Source organism: Lissotriton helveticus, chromosome 7, assembly GCF_964261635.1.
Source record: "Lissotriton helveticus chromosome 7, aLisHel1.1, whole genome shotgun sequence".
NCBI classification, from domain to species: domain Eukaryota; kingdom Metazoa; phylum Chordata; class Amphibia; order Caudata; family Salamandridae; genus Lissotriton; species Lissotriton helveticus.
The window spans coordinates 1,185,119,790-1,185,140,067 of NC_136068.1; the positions used below are offsets into that span (position 1 = coordinate 1,185,119,790).

The window sequence follows — 20,278 nt, forward strand, 5'->3', positions numbered from 1 at the left end:
TCTGACGTCAGTTATTTAAGACGTTTTTCTGCATATGTAATTACTGGTGTTTTATATATACATATATTTTTCACCTTTATTTTCTTCCATTTCCCATTCCACGTTTCGACCAAGCCAAAAGCATGTAGTTTGGTGTGAATGAACACAACCCATCTGGAGAAGTTATGAGCATCTCTGATGTCACTTAGTTCTCTGTTAGGCAATCAGTGAATCTGACAGTTCTTGCCCTCAAAACTGACATCGCTGGTCAGTAATAATTTTGGGTAGTTAACTGTTCTTTTATAGTATACATTAATGTTGTGTACTAAATAGCAAACTGTAGCATAAGTATGTGGCCGATAAAACCATTAATTGCTCTGGTGCTGGCCATACATGGCTTAGTTCAAATCTTTAGATTGAATGCAAGATTTGCCCATGACTACATTGCCATCTAGATGTCTCATCTGGGACAATCAGATACAATATGGCTGTTTGGGAACACATCCTGATTGAATAGCACCTTGTGACTAAAACAACCACCCGTCAGCAGTCTGATCAGGGAGGTCAAGAAATACAAGTGTGTGAAAGCTGGCACCTTCTCATTCCTAGTATGTGTATTTTCTGTGCACATTGGACATGTTGGAAGTACTGTAACGAGAATCATGCACTGATGCTGTAGGTGCTAGAACTGATCCTCTGATGCTGGAGAATTGCATTCAGATCAGTCTGCGCAAAAGAACTAAAATAAAAGCCTGAGGAAACAAAAGGCAAACTAGAAAATGTATAAACAAGTACATTCCTTAAATAGTTATTGTTGCTATATTCAATTGATATTCAATTGATTGAGGGGTTCTGTAAAACACTGGAGCCTTATTTTTTATCGCGAGAAATTTTACCTGCATTAAAACTTCCATTCAAACAAACTAAGGTTTTGACATAAATTGGTCAGCGTGGGTAAGTCTGTGCATTACGAGATCATTGCCTGAAGCAAAGTATTTGCTGAGGTTTGCATGCATCATAACCAGTGTATTACACACACCACTTATTTGTTAATGCTTATTTTTATATTTTGTCTTTGTTTAAACTATTCTGTGTTGTGCAATAATATTGTGATTGGAAAATAGTAGCTACCTTAACCACTATAAAGCAAATTATATCAGTTACTGTCACTAAGCATTTTAAGATTGTGTTTTATATGTTGTATTTTCTATGTGAATAGTAAAATATTCATAATCCAACGCAACTTTATAAAACTTAGCTTTGTTATTTTGCATGTGATGTGTGTCACATTGTGTGTGATTAACGTTTCACATTTTGAACCTTACAGATTTTACATTGGCTGTGATAGATGTCAGAACTGGTATCATGGGCGCTGTGTAGGTATTTTGCAAAGTGAGGCAGATCAAATTGATGAATACGTCTGTCCTCAGTGCCAGTCTACAGAGGATGCAATGACCATGTTCAGTCCACTCACTGAAAAGGATTATGAGGGACTCAAGAGAGTTCTCCGCTCTTTACAGGTGAAGATTTACTGATGGTTCTAATGTTACTTAGAGAACAGATATTGTCACTTTTCATCTGGTGATTTTATCTTAACATCATTTTGTTCTGTGTTTATGCCTGAGCCATACCACAGTGAGAATAATGATAATGCAGCCCTTGTATTTTTCCGCTCAAACAAATGTCATTTACAGTAATTAAAGTGCAATATTTAAGGATTTGTAAAAATAAAGTCAGTATTATATCCACCAGTCACAGAAAAAGCAATAAATCATATTAGGTTTTTTGCCTCTTTTGTGGTCAGTACTGCCGTAGACCACAAGAAATTTTGGAAAGACAAGTGTTAGCAGCCAGAGCTGCATTGCCTAGATATCAGTTTTACAGAATGACTGTTGTGTGCAATAGGCATGATTTAGGTGGTTGCAGCAATGCATTGATAGTTGTATATTAGCACAGATGCCAGATGATAGTGCTAGAGGTTAGAGTCAGCGTCACAGAAATGACCATGTGAATGGGTAAAGTAAAAATTGTTTTAGCAGCAATTGCAGTGTGTGCAGAAATTTGAGTTACTCCAGAGCCAGTGTGAGAACAGCAACACTGGAGAAAGCTGCAGAAGCCAACAGTTTATAGACTGTCAGAGTATTGTAACAGTAACTACACTTATTATTTTGAATAATTGTATTTTTATGATCTGATGCTTCACACTTTCTGTAAGGCGCATTCAGCAGTGAGCCAAACAATGACTACTTTTGTTATATTGGTTTGCATAAACGTTTTTGAGGTATCATGTCGCCTCCAAAGTCATCCGGCTTCAGGTCTTGATTTTCGTGATGATGCCAGATGTCTTACTGATACACAGTGTACTCAATGACTTGTTATTGATGTGCCTTGATTAAGTTCAAGGTTGTAGGAGAGAGACTAAGGCAAAGCTCATTAGTACTTTATATGAGTTAGTCAAGATCTCCCTCTAGGTCATGGGGTCAGGAAGCACTAGCTCAGGTTATAGGATCCTTTCCCCAGGGGGAGGCTTCTTCTTTCAAGCACAGGAGGTGTAAGAAGGCCAAAGAGCTGTCATCTTCCTGTTCAGAGACTATCCCTACTTTGCAACTTGTGTAGCAGGTACATTTTCCTCCTAAGGGAGCCTTCAGCTAACAGCTGAAGGATTTCAGGAAGGCTATATTCAGCTATCCGCTTAGTAGTATGCCTTCAAGAGCCTCTGAGGTTGATCCATTGCTGCCAGCCCACAGTTTGATGCCTCTGGTCCAGTTTGTCCCCTACTTGAACCGTGCTGGAAGATGGTTTTGACTCTGCCTCCAGACAGGTCATCGGAGCCTGGCGCCTCTCCTAATCAGAGGCTGAAGTCTATCTCTGTGTCCGCCGCACCGGTCTTAGAGTTGTATTGATTCTGTCCAGATCAACTAAGCCTAGTTTGAAGAATGCTAGTCAGAAGACTGTTTTCTACTTAAGGAAATTGGAATCCTCAGACATCCCAAAGTCCAGGGAGAATTCTTTTAATAGGAGGGAAGACTTAGTTCTGATTTAAACCACTTGTTTTTTCTTAATACACCCTCTCAGGATAAGGGTAGTTGGGGCGCTGAGGCTAACAGCATGCTTCCTACGGATTACACACACATTTTTCAGTTTTGATGATTGTACAGAATACCTCTGGGATGGACACCTCACCAAAGGCTGAGTTTATGCCTGCTGATGTTCCTTTGATTTTGGAAAAGGCTCTATATTCTGCAGTGATACAAAATGCTACAGAAACACTAGATGTCTCACGTCACAGAGAGCAGCGAAAAATGTTTCTATTCGTGGAGATTTTGGAGCATGAGCATTTGTTTGAGGCATTGCTTTCATTTAATGAAACACAAGTGGATCAGCTGAAGGAGGCTTGGTAGCCTCAATCAGTACCCACAGTAGGGGGATCTATTGTATAAAAATATAGGCCATGAATACTTCATTTCAGTTTTTTTCACTGGAAACCAGATAACATGGTAGCGCAGACCTCGCCTGCTACCATGAATAAACAAAGCGTTCCCAGCGATTCCTCCTGACAGGGCATCTAAGCTCTAAGGCACTCTGGGCAAGAAGATCTTCTGACTGCAAATTCTTCACAATAGAATATCCTCCCAGGTGCCAGTCTGAATCAGGAGAGTTTTTTTAGTAGTTCTCCTGTACACCGCTAAGTGGCATTGTGCAGCTTCATGCTGGCTTAACTCTCTGAAAGTGACACTGCAGAGCTGCACTTATGTGCCACCCCTGTACATTCCTTTCTTAATGCGCCTTCCGGTGGATCCAGATCTTCACTCCCAATTTTCAGTTTTTCAACGACTCCACACCAATATCAGATCTCAAACCAAATCCTTCTTGAGAAACTCTTTGCCTCTGTCGCATTGCAGCTGTAAGCTGAGGTTCCATTATCTTTTTGTCCTGACTGTGATTCGGTCCTGATGGCGGAACACCCCATGATATTATTGATGATGGTGAGGAAGATAGCTTGCTTTCCCCTCATTACACAGATGATGACTTGTACCTTGATTTACAAAAATCCAGTGGGCTTGGTATCTCTCCTTCTGGGCCACCAATGGAAGACAGTGTGTCTTTTAAAGTCGTGGTTCATTAAGTGGGTGAGGTACTAGAATTACTGCTGCCATCCAAACAATTGTTTTGATGAAAATTCTGCAGCTTGGGCCGGCAACATATGAGCCTTCTATGTAATGATTCCCTCACAGATACTCAGGTGCCTACCTGGTCGATACCATGTTCTTATCTGCCTGTTAGGCAGTAGATGGACAGGTGTCATAAACCAGCGCTGACGATCCCTACGTGTCTATAAGCACCCTACTCCAGAGAGTCTTGTCATACATGCCTCAACCAGTAACCTAAACCCAAACTCCTTTCCAACCAGTCCTCGTGATAGAAAATCCGAACGGGTTAATGCCTTTTGCAAGCATGTGTTTGCCTGTGCCGGCTTGTCCTGTCCATAAACACAGTCTGTCTGTTGGGCTGATACACACATGCCCTTTGGGACATGGAGGATCTGAGAATTCCATAGCTTAGACAATAAATGACAGGCAAGACGCAGCAAAGTATGTTATCTGTGCTAGTATTGGTACCCCAGACTACATTTTTAGGATGGTCAGTACTACTGTTGTTTTTTGTAGCTGTGCCTGAATGAGGCCCCATCAAATTCTCCAGCAACATGCAGGTTTTACTAATGGACATGCTGCTTACAGGGGCTCTCTTCTTCGGAGAGAAGACAGATTCTGCTTTGAAACACTTTAAAGACAGCATAGTTACAGATCGTTCTTTAGGGTTGTTGACCCCTGCGAAATATTTTTTCCTCCCCGATTCAGGAAATTTAGGGTCTATTCTAGAGGTTGGAAAAATTGCCAAATAAAGCCTTCTAGGCTGGTGATGCAGCAGACTGTCGAGTCCTTTTGCGCTACAAACTCTGATCCGGCTGCAATGCTCGGGCCAGTAGTGACACCGGTCCTTCTCCTGCTACGACCTCTGTAAGGAAATGCCTTTTTGTAGGGTCATCCCTAAGTTTTTCGACTAATGCTGCTGGTTTTTCAACTTCATGCACTACTAACCAGTCCTCTGTGTCAGTGCCCTGACCCTAAACTGTATGTTGAATTGGCTGTTCCCTCATTGGAAATGGTTAACTTATCCGTAAGTCCCTTGTAAATGGTACCCTGGTATCCAGGACGTTTGAGTTTGAGGGTTACCCCGCACCTTGCACCACTGATTGTGCCACCCTGGAGGATCCCCAAGCATAACAAGTCTTCCACTCCACAACTGCAGACAGGTAGAGAGAGCAGTTGTGCACTGCTAGACCGACTTTGAAAGCAATTGCAAAGCCACCACTACCCCATGACATATGTGTAGGTCACCCCTCTGGAAGGCCTACCAGACCCTAAAGGCAAGGTGCAACATATGACCCACGTTTGACATGTACTTAGTATGCCCTGGCAGTAAATCACTGCAGTTTTTCCTGTGGAAAGACTTGATCGCCCAATTGACGAGGACAGAGTTACACTCTGACCCCCTCAGCTGTGCTAACATCTGAACAGTGCGACCAAAGTAGGAACTCCAAGGTATCAAATAATTCGTTACTTTAAGCTTGACTTGTATCTCAAGTCGAAATTAATGTAACTTGTTGCAGTGTGCCTCTTTATCAAAGCTGTCACTTTGTTGCCTTTAAAACTCCTGTGCCTTCCTGGTCGCTCATGGAACCTCCTGCCTAAGACCACTTTCTGCCCTCCTGGAAAGATATGCTACTGACTCTCATGAAGGAGAACAAAGAGGGATTGCAGGTCAGGGAGGTGTTACCATCCCTCCTGCTGGAAGCCACTTGGGTATTAGTCCCAAAAGGCAGGCTTCAAAGTTGAAGCCGCCTTTTAAGGGCAGATGTGTAACACCAGGGTGGAGATGTGCCCCCATTTTGGAGGTAGAACCCGTCTGTCAAAGTTATCCGACAAGTAGAGGGGGAGTCTTCACTCGAGTCCTGGCTTTGCTGTTGAGCCTGCGTCTGGGCTGTCTCTGCGCCTCACTAAGTTTCCCAGAGCCGTAGCGACCACAGCCCAAACTTTGAGAGTTTGATTAGGGCATGCACCTCATATTTGGCCACACCCCTCAGATTCAGGAGCGGTCCTATACTAGTTCACCACTGCCGAGAACGCCCGGGGTGACAGTCGGGTCCCTTGGATCCACAGATTGATGCCGACCGGCGCTGGTTGTACAACCTGGACCTTCCCCAACGCTGGTTCCCACGCAGAGCTGGAGGGGCATCGTCCAACGACAACTCGGGTGCCGACTGGAGCCATTCCCTCCCGGCCAGAGCCTGAGCCCTATTCATATGTGTTTGGACTTGTTGAAGCTTCGGAGGGGCCACTAGACCCTGAGGAAAACTAGCCCCTAGACCACGAAGAAAACCAGCCCCTAGACCACAAAGAAAATCAGCCCCTAGACCACAACATGGACAGGTGTAAGGAATTGGCGGCTGCCATTGGACTGCACACCTCTTCAGGTACTGGCTTGGTCTCTCCTCCTACCATGGCTACAGAGGAGGGTGCCGCATTTGCTATGGTCTTGAGGAGGGCGGTTGAGGATCTTGACCTTCAGTTGCTCTCTATGGCTGTCAAGACTAAACGTCTTGACTGAGGTGATTCAACCGTGAGTCACCCTTTCAGAACCACTTCTCCCATTTAATGAAGCCCTTACGGACGTCCTGCTGGGGGCCTGTTGCAAGTCCTGCACAAGGGCTTCTACGGACAGGAAATTTGCCCGCCACTATCGCCCTGCCCAGGGGAGACCCCTCTTTACTCACCCCACACCCTTCCCCGGAGAGCTTCGTGGTCCAAGGTTCCACTTCCCATGTAAATCCTGGTGCATTCCCTCCACCCCCGCCCGATAGGGAATCCAAGAGGCTGGATACCTTGGGAAAGTAAATGTTTTCTTCCGCCAGCCTGGCTTTGCATTCTGTGAAAACTGCATGCCTTTTGGGGCATTATTCCCATTCCCTTTGGGATTTGGTTCGCAGATGCTGCCCATGGTTCTGGTGGAGCCCCGGGACATACTCTGCTGGGCTGTGGCTGATAAGAGAGTCGCAGCAGCTAAGTTCACAATCAGATTAGGCTGGACACGAAGGGCACGCTGGGTAGAGCGGTTTTGTTGGTGGCCTTACGATGCCATGCCTGGCTGCGAACAGCTGGCTTTTCAGGGGATTTCCAAGCTTCACTTATGGAAACGCTCTTTGATGGCTCCAGTCTCTTCTGGGACAAGGCACACTCAGAGCTGGATTGCTTCAAGGACAAGAGAGCTACGGCCAGGTTCTTGGGCCTTTCCATGGCTCACCATCAACCTCAGTCCTCGTTCGCTCCTTTCGTGGCCACAGTACCTGCTACCAGCCACATCTTTACCCACGCAGTCATCGATGGCCCACAAGCTTCCCAGCCTCTACGTGGCCTAGGACACCATGCCCATTGACCATGAGGGTCAGGCAGCCATAGGTCAGCCCAGTCCATGCCTCCCACCACCAAACAGCCACAGCCTCCAAGCCTCTTCTGTGTGCCCTCCGACCATCACAAGCAACCATTGAGTGGCAGGATGTGCCATCACCTGCACCACCGGAGGTCGATAACTTCAGACAGCTGAGTTCTCCAGATTGTTCAAATGGGCTATTCCCTCCCATTTGTGGCGACTCCTCCTTCCATGCAATCCACTTACAACAGACTAACAGAAGACCATCTATCCTTGCTACACTAGGAAGTAGTGCTCTCTTGTCCAAGGGAGCCATAGAGTGGTTGCCAGCATTAGAAGTAGGTCTTGGTTGCTATTCCTGGTGCTTTCTGGTGCCCAAAAAAGATGGAGACCTTCGTCCTATCCTAGACTTATGCCCTCTCAGTTCCTTCTTAAAAAGTCGAAATTCTAAATGCTAATGCTCGGGTCTTATCTGCTATCGATCAGGGAGACTGGATGGTCGCGTTGGACTTGCAGGATGCTTATTTCCACATCCCCATCCTGCCTGCCCACAGACGTTGCACATAGTACAGTTTCGGGCTTAACCTCCCGAACGGCAACCCCAGGATTTTCAGGATATGATCCTGATGTTTCAGCCTCTCTCCTGGGTTTTGGTGAGACTGACTCTGAGGCTGCTGGTCCTCATGGTCTCCTGCATCCTGCTTGTGACACATGCCCATTGGTGTATGCAAGCTCTGCAGTGAGACCTGAAGCTCCAGTGGGCGCAGCATCAGGGGAATCTCTCCGACATGGTCCAGATCTCAGAGGGCAATACAAAAGGTATGCAGTGGTGGTTGACGAACCGCGATTGGATCAGCGTCGGAACCCTCTCCCTTCCCCAACCAGATCTGAAAGTAGTGAACGATGCGTCATTCCTGGGATTGGGCGGCCATCGCGAATAAGTGGAGATCAGAGTCCACATAAACCTGTTGGAGCAATGAGCAATCTGATTGGCATTGAGAGTCTTTATACCCTCCATCAAAGGAAAACTGGTACAAGCGTTCACGGACAACACTACCTCCATGTTGTACTGAAACAAACAGAGCTGGATGGCGTTGTGTGCCCTTTCTCAAGAGGCCTCTGGACATGGTTTTGAACATCAGGGTATATCCCTGGTGGTTCAACACCTGGTAGACTCACTGAACTCCAGGGCGGACGAACTCAGCCACCAATGCTAGCTGTTCACGAATGGCGTCTCAATCTGGAGATGTTGCTTGTTCTTTTTCAGCAGTTGAGAGAGCCTTGATTGGATATTTTCGCCACTGCCGAGAATGCAAAATGTCAGCGGTTTTGCACGCTGGAGTTTCAAGGCGGCTCTCACTTGGAGATGCTTTTCATCTCTAGCGGAGCTCATTCGCCCTGTATGCCTTCCCGCCCATACCACTCCTCCCCAGAGTTCTCAAGAAGAACAGGAATGACCAACCCAAGTCATCCTTGTAGCGTCGGACTGGGCTCGGAGAGTTTGATATCCCGAGCTGTTGAGGGAGGTCATCGGTCCTCCGGTCAGGCTGCCCCTTTATGAGGATCTTCTTTCGCAGCAGCAGGGGACGTTTCTCCATCGGAAGCTGTCAACGTTCCACCTTCCTGCGTCAAAATTGAGCGGCAACTCTGACAGCTTTCAACCTTCTGCCTGAAGTCTGCAATGTGCTCATGGCAGCCCGGCGTCCCTCCACCAAGATGGTATTCCGCGGCCGTTAGAAACATTTGTAGCATGGTGTGCTAGGATATAGATTGATCTGCCCCCCCTTTCTCAGGTCTTGTTTATCCTTGTATCAAACATCCTTTCCCTTGCACAGGAGGGCTCTGTATTGGGCACCTTAAAGGGTTACTTATCTGTCATTTTCACTTCACTGTGGCTGCCAGATCAACCTTCCTTCTTCAGCTCCCCTATTGTAAATGGGTTCCTTAAAGATCTCCAGCACTTTTTCACCAACTCCATTTGTAATGTCTAATTGTGACCTTAATTTGGTTCTTACTTTTCTGATGTGTGCTTCTTTGAGGCGCTTCACACCTGCTCTCTTTGGCTTCTCACCATGAAGACCGCCTTTCTTGTGGGAATTACAACCAGTCCAGATAGTCAGTGTACTGCAGGCACTGTCCTCTGAGCCACAATGTGAAGGTAAACACCCAGGCTATCAGTTAATCAAAAACCAGCTATGTATTCGACTGAAGAATTCCCAAAGTTAGAAACTTAAACCATAACACAAACAAACATGATGATATCAAAAATAGTATTTTTTAATAAAAACAAAGATAAATTTATACAATGTAAATATACACTTATAATAGATTATTGATGCAAAAATGATGAGTTTCCTAATTAAAGAAAACATAAATTTAAAACATATTTAGAAAGACACTGATACATATCCTTTCTACAGTTATTGTGGCTGTTGAGTTTGAGTCAACGCGTTTCGACACGTCGTGGTGTCTTCCTCAGGACAGTTATACGTTCAGCCAATATGTCTGACTGCGATCTTTCTTCAAGATTTACCAGCCAAAACCTTCATTTAAAACCAGACTGATTGAGGCACCGTTATTTTCATTTTCTAAAATTCGGCATGTGTAACCTTCGTTTTAAGGGTACACTGCTCCCATCTCAATCAGGCTGTATTTCTACCACACTGTGGTTGTCTTCATAAAAACGAGTTCCCTCCAAGCTTATTAGTGCAATAGAAGCATTGAAAGTGCAATTAAAAATCCATCTCGCAGTTGCTAGATAATTTTCAGCCCAGATTCGACACGCTTTCAGGAAATTCGAGCTTTCAGCATAGAGCGGCAACTTGAAAGGCTCTTGTTTCTTACACGCGGACCGTTAGGGGTTCCCGCTGTTGGAGATAGCGCTGCATAGAAGACGGGTTTCTTCGTTCGTTCCCTTCTTTAAGAGATTCACGCCTCCAGCGCAGAGCGGCAACTTAAAAGAATCTTGTTTCCTTCAAACGGACCGTTAGGGATTCCCACTGTTAAAGATAGCGCTGCATAAAAGGCGGGTTTCCTCGTCCGATACCCTTTCGCTGCGGGGACCAATTAAGAATGATAATGCGCGTTCACTCGTGGACGGGCTCTATTCTTTAAGTAGAGTACCTTACTCGCGCTCTTTCTCCCTGTGGGGATGGTCCAATCGGCAGGCGGCTTGTAACGGCAGGAATTCAAAGGATGTCCTCTGAGCCTCCATATGTGTCTTTCTTCCCGGACAAGCTGGTCCTTAGGACTCTAGCATCCATCTTGGCGAAGGTAGTTTCCCCATTCCACGTAGACCAGTCCATCACTTTGCCTACCTAGCTGAAAGAAACAGTTAGTTATAGATTCCTTACCTTAAAATTAACCTCAGGCGTCAGACTGGATCCGGAAGGTTTTTTCATCAGCAGAACCCCTGCGCGTCGGAAGGTGGCTTCGGTCGACTCCTCGTTTGTTATCATGGTCACCGGGATGACTTTAAGGTAGATATATACACGCTGCCCTCGTGCGCTGACGACAGTTCTTTCTTTTTCAGCGCCAGCTAGCACAGATCCAGAGAGAGCGGTACCTCCAGTCACTTTATGACTGACTTTCTCTCGACTTTTGTCCGGCCTCTATATCTGTAAGGTAGACCCCATCACAACTTCAAAAGAAATGCAAAGAAAGCGCCAGACCCTGGGCCTGCTTTTCAAATGTCAGGTTGATATTAATCTAAGCTGCGTGAAATCATAAGCAGCTACACCTTCCTCCACTTGGTTCCTACTTACAAGGAAAGGGAAAGCATGGATTTAGTGGGCAGAAAGGTATGTGGCAACCAGCATAAAAACCACCAGTGCCACATTGCATTTAGAGGGGACGACATGTCTCTAAGGGATGCTTTACAAAAATTTGCAGACAAACTTCTAAGGGAAGACAGGAAAGACTTCCAGGAGGTCGTTCAATAAGGGATGCCAGTGTCAAACCAAGTAATTGCTGCAGCGGATTCAGCAGACCTTTTTGATCATGGTTATTGCACTGCTATCTGTCTAAGATGCAGCTCTTGGCTAAGACTCACGGGTCTGAAGCCAGACGTCCAACAAAGTGCCCTAAGTCTCCAGACCATCCAGAACGCCGCCAGATTGATCCTCGACTTCCCTCATTGCACCCACATCACCCTCCACTTCAGGCAGCTGCACTAGTTCCCAGTCCATAAACTATGCCAGTTCAAGTGCCTCACACTCATTCAAGGCACTGCATATTAGTGGACACCACCAACCACTGCCTCACCTTCCACCAAACCTCCAGGCATCTTGTTTTGCCTATCTCTCACTCGCCCGCACACCCGCCCGTCCTTCTCCTACTGTAATCCTGGAACGACCTCCACCCCCACGTCACTACTGAAATACCGAAAGTTACTGCGCAAACAAATGATGGACAGAATGCTGAACAAATCAAACATTCACCCCCAGTCACATATCTTGGTTAAACCCATTGTTTTTTTTTACAAACCCCGCCATTCCAGCTTGGACTCGGCCATATGCATATTAGTCTTGACCCTACTCCCCATGGGAACAGTCCGAACTGCCATGCCAGGTCCTAGCTGGACGAGAAACAAGCATCCTGGCACCTGTTTTAGGGTATCACCCCTCATCAGCCAGGCTAGCTGGAATCCGGTGGTGCAGCGACCATGGGACCCACGTCTGGGCATGCCCATCTCACTTAGGGCAGAAATTACTGCGCAAAAAGATGACCAAATCAAACATTCACCCCCAGTCATAGATCTGGGTAAAATCCATTGTTTTCTGCGCGCCATGCCATTCCAGCTTGGACCCAGCCATATGCAAATCAGTCTTGACCCTTCGCCCCATGGGAATTCCGAAAGAAGCTTAAGACTTGGCTCTTTGACTAGTTCACTAGCCCCACCATCGTCCTCAGACTTCGATAAGACCCTCCTAGCGTCTGGATACCCTCACAGGTGATAAGCTGCACTGTACAAATCCTCTAACATGACAAGAGCAGGTCAGAGCTGGAATTCGTTAACAGGTAATATATGCATGCCATTTTTTCTTAATGCTCATAAACGTCTACCATCGATCAAGATGCATGGCTGGTGTTTATTGGGGCGCCCTGAAGATTGTGTGATCTTTGCGTGTATTTGTCATGTTGATTTGTCCTGGTAAAAGATTGGAAGTTTATTCTCTTGATGCCTTGATACAGTGTTTTGATGTTTCGTGTCACCACAGATCAGTTGACCGCTCTTGCTTTCAGGTTTGTTGAAGTGAGTGATACTTACGTTATTAGAGACTGGCATGTAGCTGTTCAGGTGGAGGTTCCTATGGTTTCTCCAACGGTTCCTGAGGATTTTTCTCTCAAGATTCCTTAAACTGATATAAATGTTTGCACCGCCAGAGGGCCTTTGTTGTTGGATCTTTTGGTCTGGGCGCTTTCTGAGGAAAGTAGTCCTTGTTTGGAGATGTTAATGGCCTTTTGCTCATAGGCTGTTCCTGTGTTTGTTTAGTGATGTGACAAGCTCTTTAGATATGGTGCAGAGTTTTCCAAGCTCATCTAAAGTAGGTGTAGCGATTTGATGAGGTTATGGGTGCAGTCAGAATGGTAGTTGCTTGGGTAGTCTTTGGAGACTAGGAGAAACTTACTTACCCATTATTGAAGAATGTGGTCAGATAGGAGGGAGAGTAGATGTGAATGTTAGTATTGGGTAGTTTGATTCTGTTGGATGTTGAGATGAGAAAGGTAGCTTAATGTTATTGGTGTATGTTTTGATTGCCATATGGTACAGATTGTGCTAGGGGTGGAGTTGTCGCCACATTAGTGGTCTGTTAGTCACAAGATGTGCAATAGATGTTACAGCTGGTGAAAGTGTAAATATAGAGGGGGTTCTCAGTGAGTAAAGAAGTAAGATGGAAAGGGAAGCAGAGGAGTCGATATAGAAGTGATAGGGAGTTAGGGGAATACTGAGGTTGGCATGATGGTGTGAGGCCTTTTGTTGGACGTGGATACATGAAAGACTGAAGGAAGGAAGGTTTGGGGACAAGAACATTGTGGGTAGAACTTCTGGAAGGGGAAGCAGGACTAGGATATGTTAATGCATGTGCTAGATGGTTATAGAACCTCACTGTAGAACTTGGGTAGAAAGGACTTTCAGTTGATGGGTGCAGCTCTTCCTATAGAGGCTGAGTCTAAGTTTTGTGATCGTTCATTTTTGGGGATATTTTGTTCCTGATTTCCTTACCATTGTTGGGGCCTTGACTGTTGGTGAGTGATGTCTGTTGCGGTCAGTTGGGGTACATCTAATCATAACTTTAGAATCCACCAAAATTGCAGTGCTAGCTCTGTGAGATCAACCAAAATGAGATGTGAAGCAAGTTTAGTGATAGCTTTTTTAATCCAAAGATCCTATAGTGGTAAGTCTGATGCCCACCTTGGTAAGGACATTCTACTGAAAGCTTTAGAATTCAGATCCTACATTAGTGCGTTTGGGAACCTAACCCAGATGAAAAATGTAGGTAGTTTGATAACTTTTTAAATCCACAGAGCTTTTAGTAGTAGGCTTCTCAGGTTTTTCCATATACTTAGGTGAGGAAAAAAAACCATACAATGTCTAGAACAAGAAGCAGCTAATAGCTGCCTAAACGACATTCAGGACCAAATGAATTGAAATTGGTTGGATTTGAATGAATGAAGAATTAGCTTCTAGGTTTAGGACTATTTCTGTGCCGCAACAAAATTGTGTTCTAAAAGTTTGTAAACTGCACATTTTGTCATGTGGAATTTGAGCCCCGCCTGCTAATGGTAGCAGTCTTGTGAATTTGCTGTGAATCATCACTCCATTGTTAGAAACAGAACACTTATAATAAATATTAATCCCCTCAGACTCCTCCTTTAAAGTCCTCTCCGGGCATAATACTGGATTGGATAAGTGTGTATAGGGAGCTACAGGCTCTGATGTTATCAGTGTTTTTTTTAGATGTGGACCCTGGAGCTATTCCTGTTGTGAGGCTCCTTTTTGTCAGATTTTTAGGGACAATGGGTTACTTTTACTTCCAACCCACACACCTCCCAAACACTCTAAGGAATTTAAGAGTTGATAATAATGTGTCTCTTCGGTGGGTTCTTCCCCCTTGAAACCTGTTGGAGTTCCTCTAAAATGTTTCCTCGAGCACTACTGCTCAAGAAGGAAGGTTAAGACAGCTTTAAAGATGTCTGTAACATAAGTTTCTCCAGCCTGTACTCTTACAGTACTGGCTCCCATAATTTCGGCACTGCTTCCCATCAAGATGTCAATTTTTTGTCAGAGGAGTCACCTTTACCTATGATTTTAGTGGCATCTGTCTCTGCATCGACCTAGTCACTCTTCTTGGTGCCAGTAAAGTCATTCCAGTGCTGATGACCGATTTGGTTTTGTCTCTAGCCCAAAAAGTGAACTGCATAATATCTAAAGGAGTCTGAATTTCCTGAAATCTCCAGGATCTCTAGAGATGAGACTTTTCAAAGAGCACAAGATCTAATTGGTTCAGAAACAAATGCTCTGCTCTGGATGGACAAGAGGATGATGGTTGCACCATCATCTTACTGATACAAGTTACATGACCTTCAGTGCACACGTGATTTAGTTACATCTCCTGACACAAAGTTTCCTTAGTAAGAAGCCCCCCCCATCATAGCAGATCATGCTCACGATTTGAATGTGATTTAAAGAGCTGTAAACACTCTGAGATTCCAATGTATGTAGACCAACATTGATCAATTCTGAGATTTTGGTGCTCAAAGGTGTCTGTACCAACTTTGCCATTCCGTGAAACAGCCTTTGTGTTTGCCAGTGTGGTTTCTTTGAAATGTAAGACTGCTCCATTGGGCCTGTTTTTGTCATCTCTCCCAACACACTTGAGATTCTGGTGATTCTCTCTTACTCAACAAAATGTAAGCAAAACATTTGTCCTACAGTCCCAGACAGGGTAGGACGTCTAAGAATGCATTCACCTCTGGGAGTGCAGTGCTCTTGTCGCAAATGCCTTCTACCTGCTGGATAGATGGACCCATGCATAGTCGAAGATGGCAATAGTTGCAGTATCTATGCAGATTGGCTTTGATGTAACTGATGTAGTTGATCGTTATTTAGGCTCCGGCGTTGTAATATGCCAATACATGCGTACGAGAACTACTGGGTTTTCTATCAACATCTAGGCTCAGCTGCTGACCAAAAAGTCTTTGAAGAAAAAGCGTACAAATCTGAAGTATTTTATAGCCAGCATTGCTAGCAAAAGAGCTTTGGGTCTGGCCTCTCTGGTCTGTACCAATATAGGGCTACTGAAGTTTTATCCACCAGTCTTGTACACAAAGACCGCCTCCAGAGCCACAATCCCAGCAGCAGTAGTACATTCATCTCTACAGGGGCAGGGGCAGTAGAGCAAACAAAGGAAGTTCCCGCCCCTCAGCACTCCTTACTTCACACACATGATGCAAGAGATTTCTGCTTTATTGATGAGGCCCTATTAACCAAGTACTGGGTTAGAGATACGACATTTTATTAAAGTTCAGATTTCCACGTTTTAGCTGATGATTGTTGAAAATGCATATAAGATTAATAGGAGTGCCCCTATATGCAGCATGCACTAAGAACTTGGCCATTGTCTGTTCTGTTCCCATTTAAAGTTTGTATTTCTTTTTTTAATGCAACTATTTTAGTTACTATTTGTTTTATTACTCTGGTTTAAAAAATGTATCTCTAGTCCTTGTATGTACATTTTTAATCTTTGTATAGAGGGTATTTGAAGACTCTGTAGGCAAATAATTTTGTAGCAAAATTGAAACTTCTATATTATATTCATGAACACTTAAGTACAAGTTGAGAATTGAAACCAATCTCATCTCTTTTGTCACCCCCAAATAGGCCCATAAAATGGCATGGCCTTTCCTAGAACCAGTAGATCCGGTTGATGCGCCAGATTATTATGGTGTTATTAAAGAACCAATGGGTAAGAATTCTGGTCAAGTTTGTCAACAGTATGTATATGCATTCTTAAATGTTTTTACAAGCTAAGAAATCATTACAATGTATACTTTATTTTGCAACATTACTTTTGTCCTTCACTGAAGCCATTTTAGATCAGTACCTTTTTCCAGCAAGAGTTATTTCTTAGTCATAACACTTGAGGATATTCTCTTGACTTGGGTAAAACCTTAAATGCTCTCAGCTGTTTGTGCTTTGTTTTATTTTTTTGTTTTTGTTTGGCTTTTGGACTACAGCCCCCTATCTGAAAGAAACAGATTAGTATTAGATTCCTTACCTTAGAATATTCCCAGGCGTCAGACTGGATCTGGAAACTTTTGCGTAGCGTGTCGGTAGACGTTGTCTGCGGCTCCGCGTCCGTCGTCGGCGCCGGGATGACGTCGCCGGAGTACTTAGACGCCGCCCTCACTCGCTGACGTCAGTTCTTCTTTTTTCCGTGCCAGCAAGCGCCGATCTGGAAAAAGTTGTACCCTAGTCAATTTTTGACTAACTTTTTCGATCCTTATTGATCATCTTTTCGAAGTCTCTCGACTCTGACGGTGCCGGTAGGGATGCCCGGGTTCAAACCCTGCATCGATTGCAACCGACTGATGTTGGTTACCGACCCCCATCGCCGGTGTCTTCACTGTCTGGGCCCAGACCACGACGACAAGTCCTGCTCCGACTGCAGGGCCCTGACGTCCAAAGCTAGACTGGAGCGGTCCCGCAAGCGACTCGAGCTCCGACAGTCAGCCCCGCGCTGCTCGAGGTCCCGGTCTGGAAGGTGTCGAGGGACCGGTCGCAGGGCCGGAGTCACCACAGTTCTGGGAGGCTTCATCAGTCTTGGGCTCGAAGTCCTCAGGTAAGAGGCACAAGAAGTCGAAGAGGCGACATCGCTCTGCTGACCACCCGACGCTCGCGCGACGCGGCCGGGGGTTTGGGCGACACCGCCCCCGTGGCTCCGCCAGAGCCGCAGGCATCGCAGCCTGCTCACTACCCGCCGGTCCCTGGGCAGCACGCGACGCCGGAGGAGATCTAGGCCTTCCTCATGGCCATGAGGTCACTCGCTCCTCCGTTGGGTTCCGCTGCGCCTTCGGGCCGCCCCGACTGGGTCCCCCAGCGGGCCGGGTGCTTTGGCCCCGGCGCTGTTGGGTGCTTCGGCCCCGACGCCGTCGGCGACTTCGGTCTCGACGTCGCAGGGTCCCTCCGGATCCGGGTCGCCGCAGGTCGACCTCACGACCTCGCCGGCACCGGCCCCTAGGGTGTCGCCCCCGGCGCCGTCCCAGGACGACGCCGTCCCCAGTCCTACCCTCGATTCGGGTCCGGTGCCGCAGCGGCACCGCATTTGATATCGATGGGAGAATTTTACTTCTACGTCCCGGCCCCGTCCTTTGAGCCTGAGTACCAGGCGATGGGTGACGAGGGGGATTGGGAGGGGTCCGAGGACCCTCTGACACGTGAGTGTCAGTCTTTTCAGGACTGGACAGGTGAGCTTGGGGAGGCCAGTGGTCTGGACACTTCGCCCGACACTGGTTTTGTCTCCCCTCCTACCGTGGCTACGGAGGAGGGGACTGCTTATAGTGTGGTGCTGACGCGGGCTGCCAAGGCCTTGGGCCTTGAGCTCCCCGTCGCGGCCGTGAGGACTAACCTCCTCACCGAGGTCCTTAAACCGCAGACAAGCTCCGCCAAGCCTCTGCTGCCTTTTAATGAGGCCTTGTCAGACGTTCTTCTGGGCACTTGGTCCAAGCCCGCTACAGGTCTGCCTGTAGATAGGAACATGGCCAGGCGCCACCGCCCAGCTCCGGGCGACCCTTGCTTCCTGTCCACCCACCCCACCCCCGAGAGCCTGGTCATCCAGGCCTCTTAACTCCCAGACCGCATTCCCTTCGGCTCCCCCCGATCGAGAATCCAAGAGGTATGAGCAATACGGGAAGAAGTTATTCTCCTCCCTGAGTTTGGGATTTCGGTCAGTCAACACCGCATGCCTCTTGGGCTGTTACACCCACTCTCTGTGGGACACGGTCGCGGACGTGCTGCCACAATGTCCGGAGGAGGCCCGGACTAAACTCGCCCAAGCCCTTGCGGAGGGTCGAGATGCAGCACGGTATTCCATCCGGTGTGGGCTGGATACCACGGACTCACTGGGCAGAGCAATGGCAACGACTGTGGCGATTTGTCGCCATGCCTGGTTGAGGTCCGCCAACTTTTCGGCTGATGTCCAACACACCCTTATGGACATGCCGTTTGATGGCCGTCGCCTCTTTGGCGATCAGGCAGACCATGCGCTTGAGCGCTTTAAGCACTCCAGGGCTACGGCCAAGTCCTTGGGCCTCTCGGCCCTGCGCCAGCAAACAGCTGCCTTTCGCCCCTTTCGTGGCCAAGGAACGGGCGCCCCCACACGTCCTGCCAGCCACGGGCCGCAGACTACCATCCAGCGCGGTGGCGGACGTGGATACCGCCGTGGGACAACGGCGAGGCCACCCCTGCCCCTACAGCATCCGCCTCAAAACCCTCCTAGTGCGTGCTTTCAGGCCCATGAGACGCCAGTGGGGGGCATGGTCCGCCATCACCACCATCACTGGCGCAGGGTCACATCAGACAGGTGGGTGCTGAAAATCGTCCGAAGGGGCTCCTCCCTCCCCTTCGAGGCGTCCCCTCCAGCCATGCCACCACAGTACCACCGCGTGTCGGGGGATCACTTGAAGATTCTACAAGAGGAAGTTACGGCCCTCTTGGCCAAGGGGGCCATCGAGCGCGTTCCTGGCCCAGAAGTAGGGTGTGGTTGTTACTCCCACTACTTTCTGGTACCCAAGAAGGGCAAAGGGGGCCTAAGCCCTATCTTGGACCTACGGAACGTCAACGGCTTCCTCCGGAAGGAGAAGTTCAAGATGCTGACACTGGCTCAGGTCTTAGCTGCCCTGGACCCGGGAGACTGGATGGTAGCGTTGGACTTGCAGGACGCTTATTTTCACATCCCCGTCCTGCCGGCCCACCGGCGTTACCTATGGTTCACGGTAGGCCACGAGCACTTCCAGTTTACCGTGCTCCCCTTCGGCCTTACCACCGCCCCACTGGTGTTCACGAAAGTGATGGCGGTGGTCGCAGCTCATCTGCGCAGGTTAGGGGTTTCAGTCTTCCCCTACCTCGAAGACTGGTTGTTAAAGGCGGGCTCGCCCCAGACAGTCGTCAGCCACCTCCAGACTACGGCCGACCTCCCGCACCTGCTGGGGTTCTCCATCAATGTGCCAAAGTCACACCTGTGTCCCTCTCAGATGCTCCTCTTCATCGGAGCGGTTCTAGACTCGGCGCAGTTTCAGGTTTATCCTCCCGAACAGCGGGTTCGGGATATTCAGGCTCTGATTCCAATCTTTCAGCCTTCATCCCGAGTCTCGGTCGGGTTGACGCTGCGGCTTCTGGGGCTGATGGCCTCCTGCATCCTTCTGGTGCATCACACCAGGTGGCGGATGCGGGCTCTGCAGTGGGACCTGAAGTTTCAGTGGGCCCAACTTCAGGGCAACTTGTCCGACCATGTCTTGATCTCGGAGGGCACTGCAAGACAGTTGCAGTGGTGGCTCACTGACCGCGATTGGGTCAGCGGCAGATCCCTCTCCCTACCGAAGCACGTAGTTGTGACGGACGCGTCCCTCCAGGCCTGGAGGGGCCACATGGGAGAGGCGGAGATCAGAGGCCTCTGGTCTCCGGCGGAGTCCCAGCTCCACATCAACCTTATGGAGCTGCGGGCTGTAGGAGAGTAGGGTCTGCTTCCTATGGTCACCCCCACTTTTTGCTTTGCTTTACTGGTTTTTGAATTGGATATGACTGTGGGCC

The 20,278-nt window shown here is 47.5% G+C and overlaps 1 protein-coding gene across 5 annotated transcripts in view; it reads left to right on the forward strand.

Annotated features, from left to right (window-relative positions):
• Window positions 1–20,278, forward strand: part of BPTF (bromodomain PHD finger transcription factor) — a 1,855,127-nt gene that overhangs the window by 1,723,452 nt on the left and 111,397 nt on the right. For all 5 annotated transcript variants that reach the window (XR_013598794.1, XM_078654332.1, XM_078654328.1 and 2 more), the window contains 2 exons: window positions 1,307–1,499; window positions 16,352–16,436. Coding sequence is in view for 4 of the 5 variants with exons in the window: in XM_078654332.1 (XP_078510458.1) it covers window positions 1,307–1,499; window positions 16,352–16,436 (278 nt within the window). In the remaining variant the exon portion in view is untranslated. The remainder of the gene's footprint in view (window positions 1–1,306; window positions 1,500–16,351; window positions 16,437–20,278) is intronic.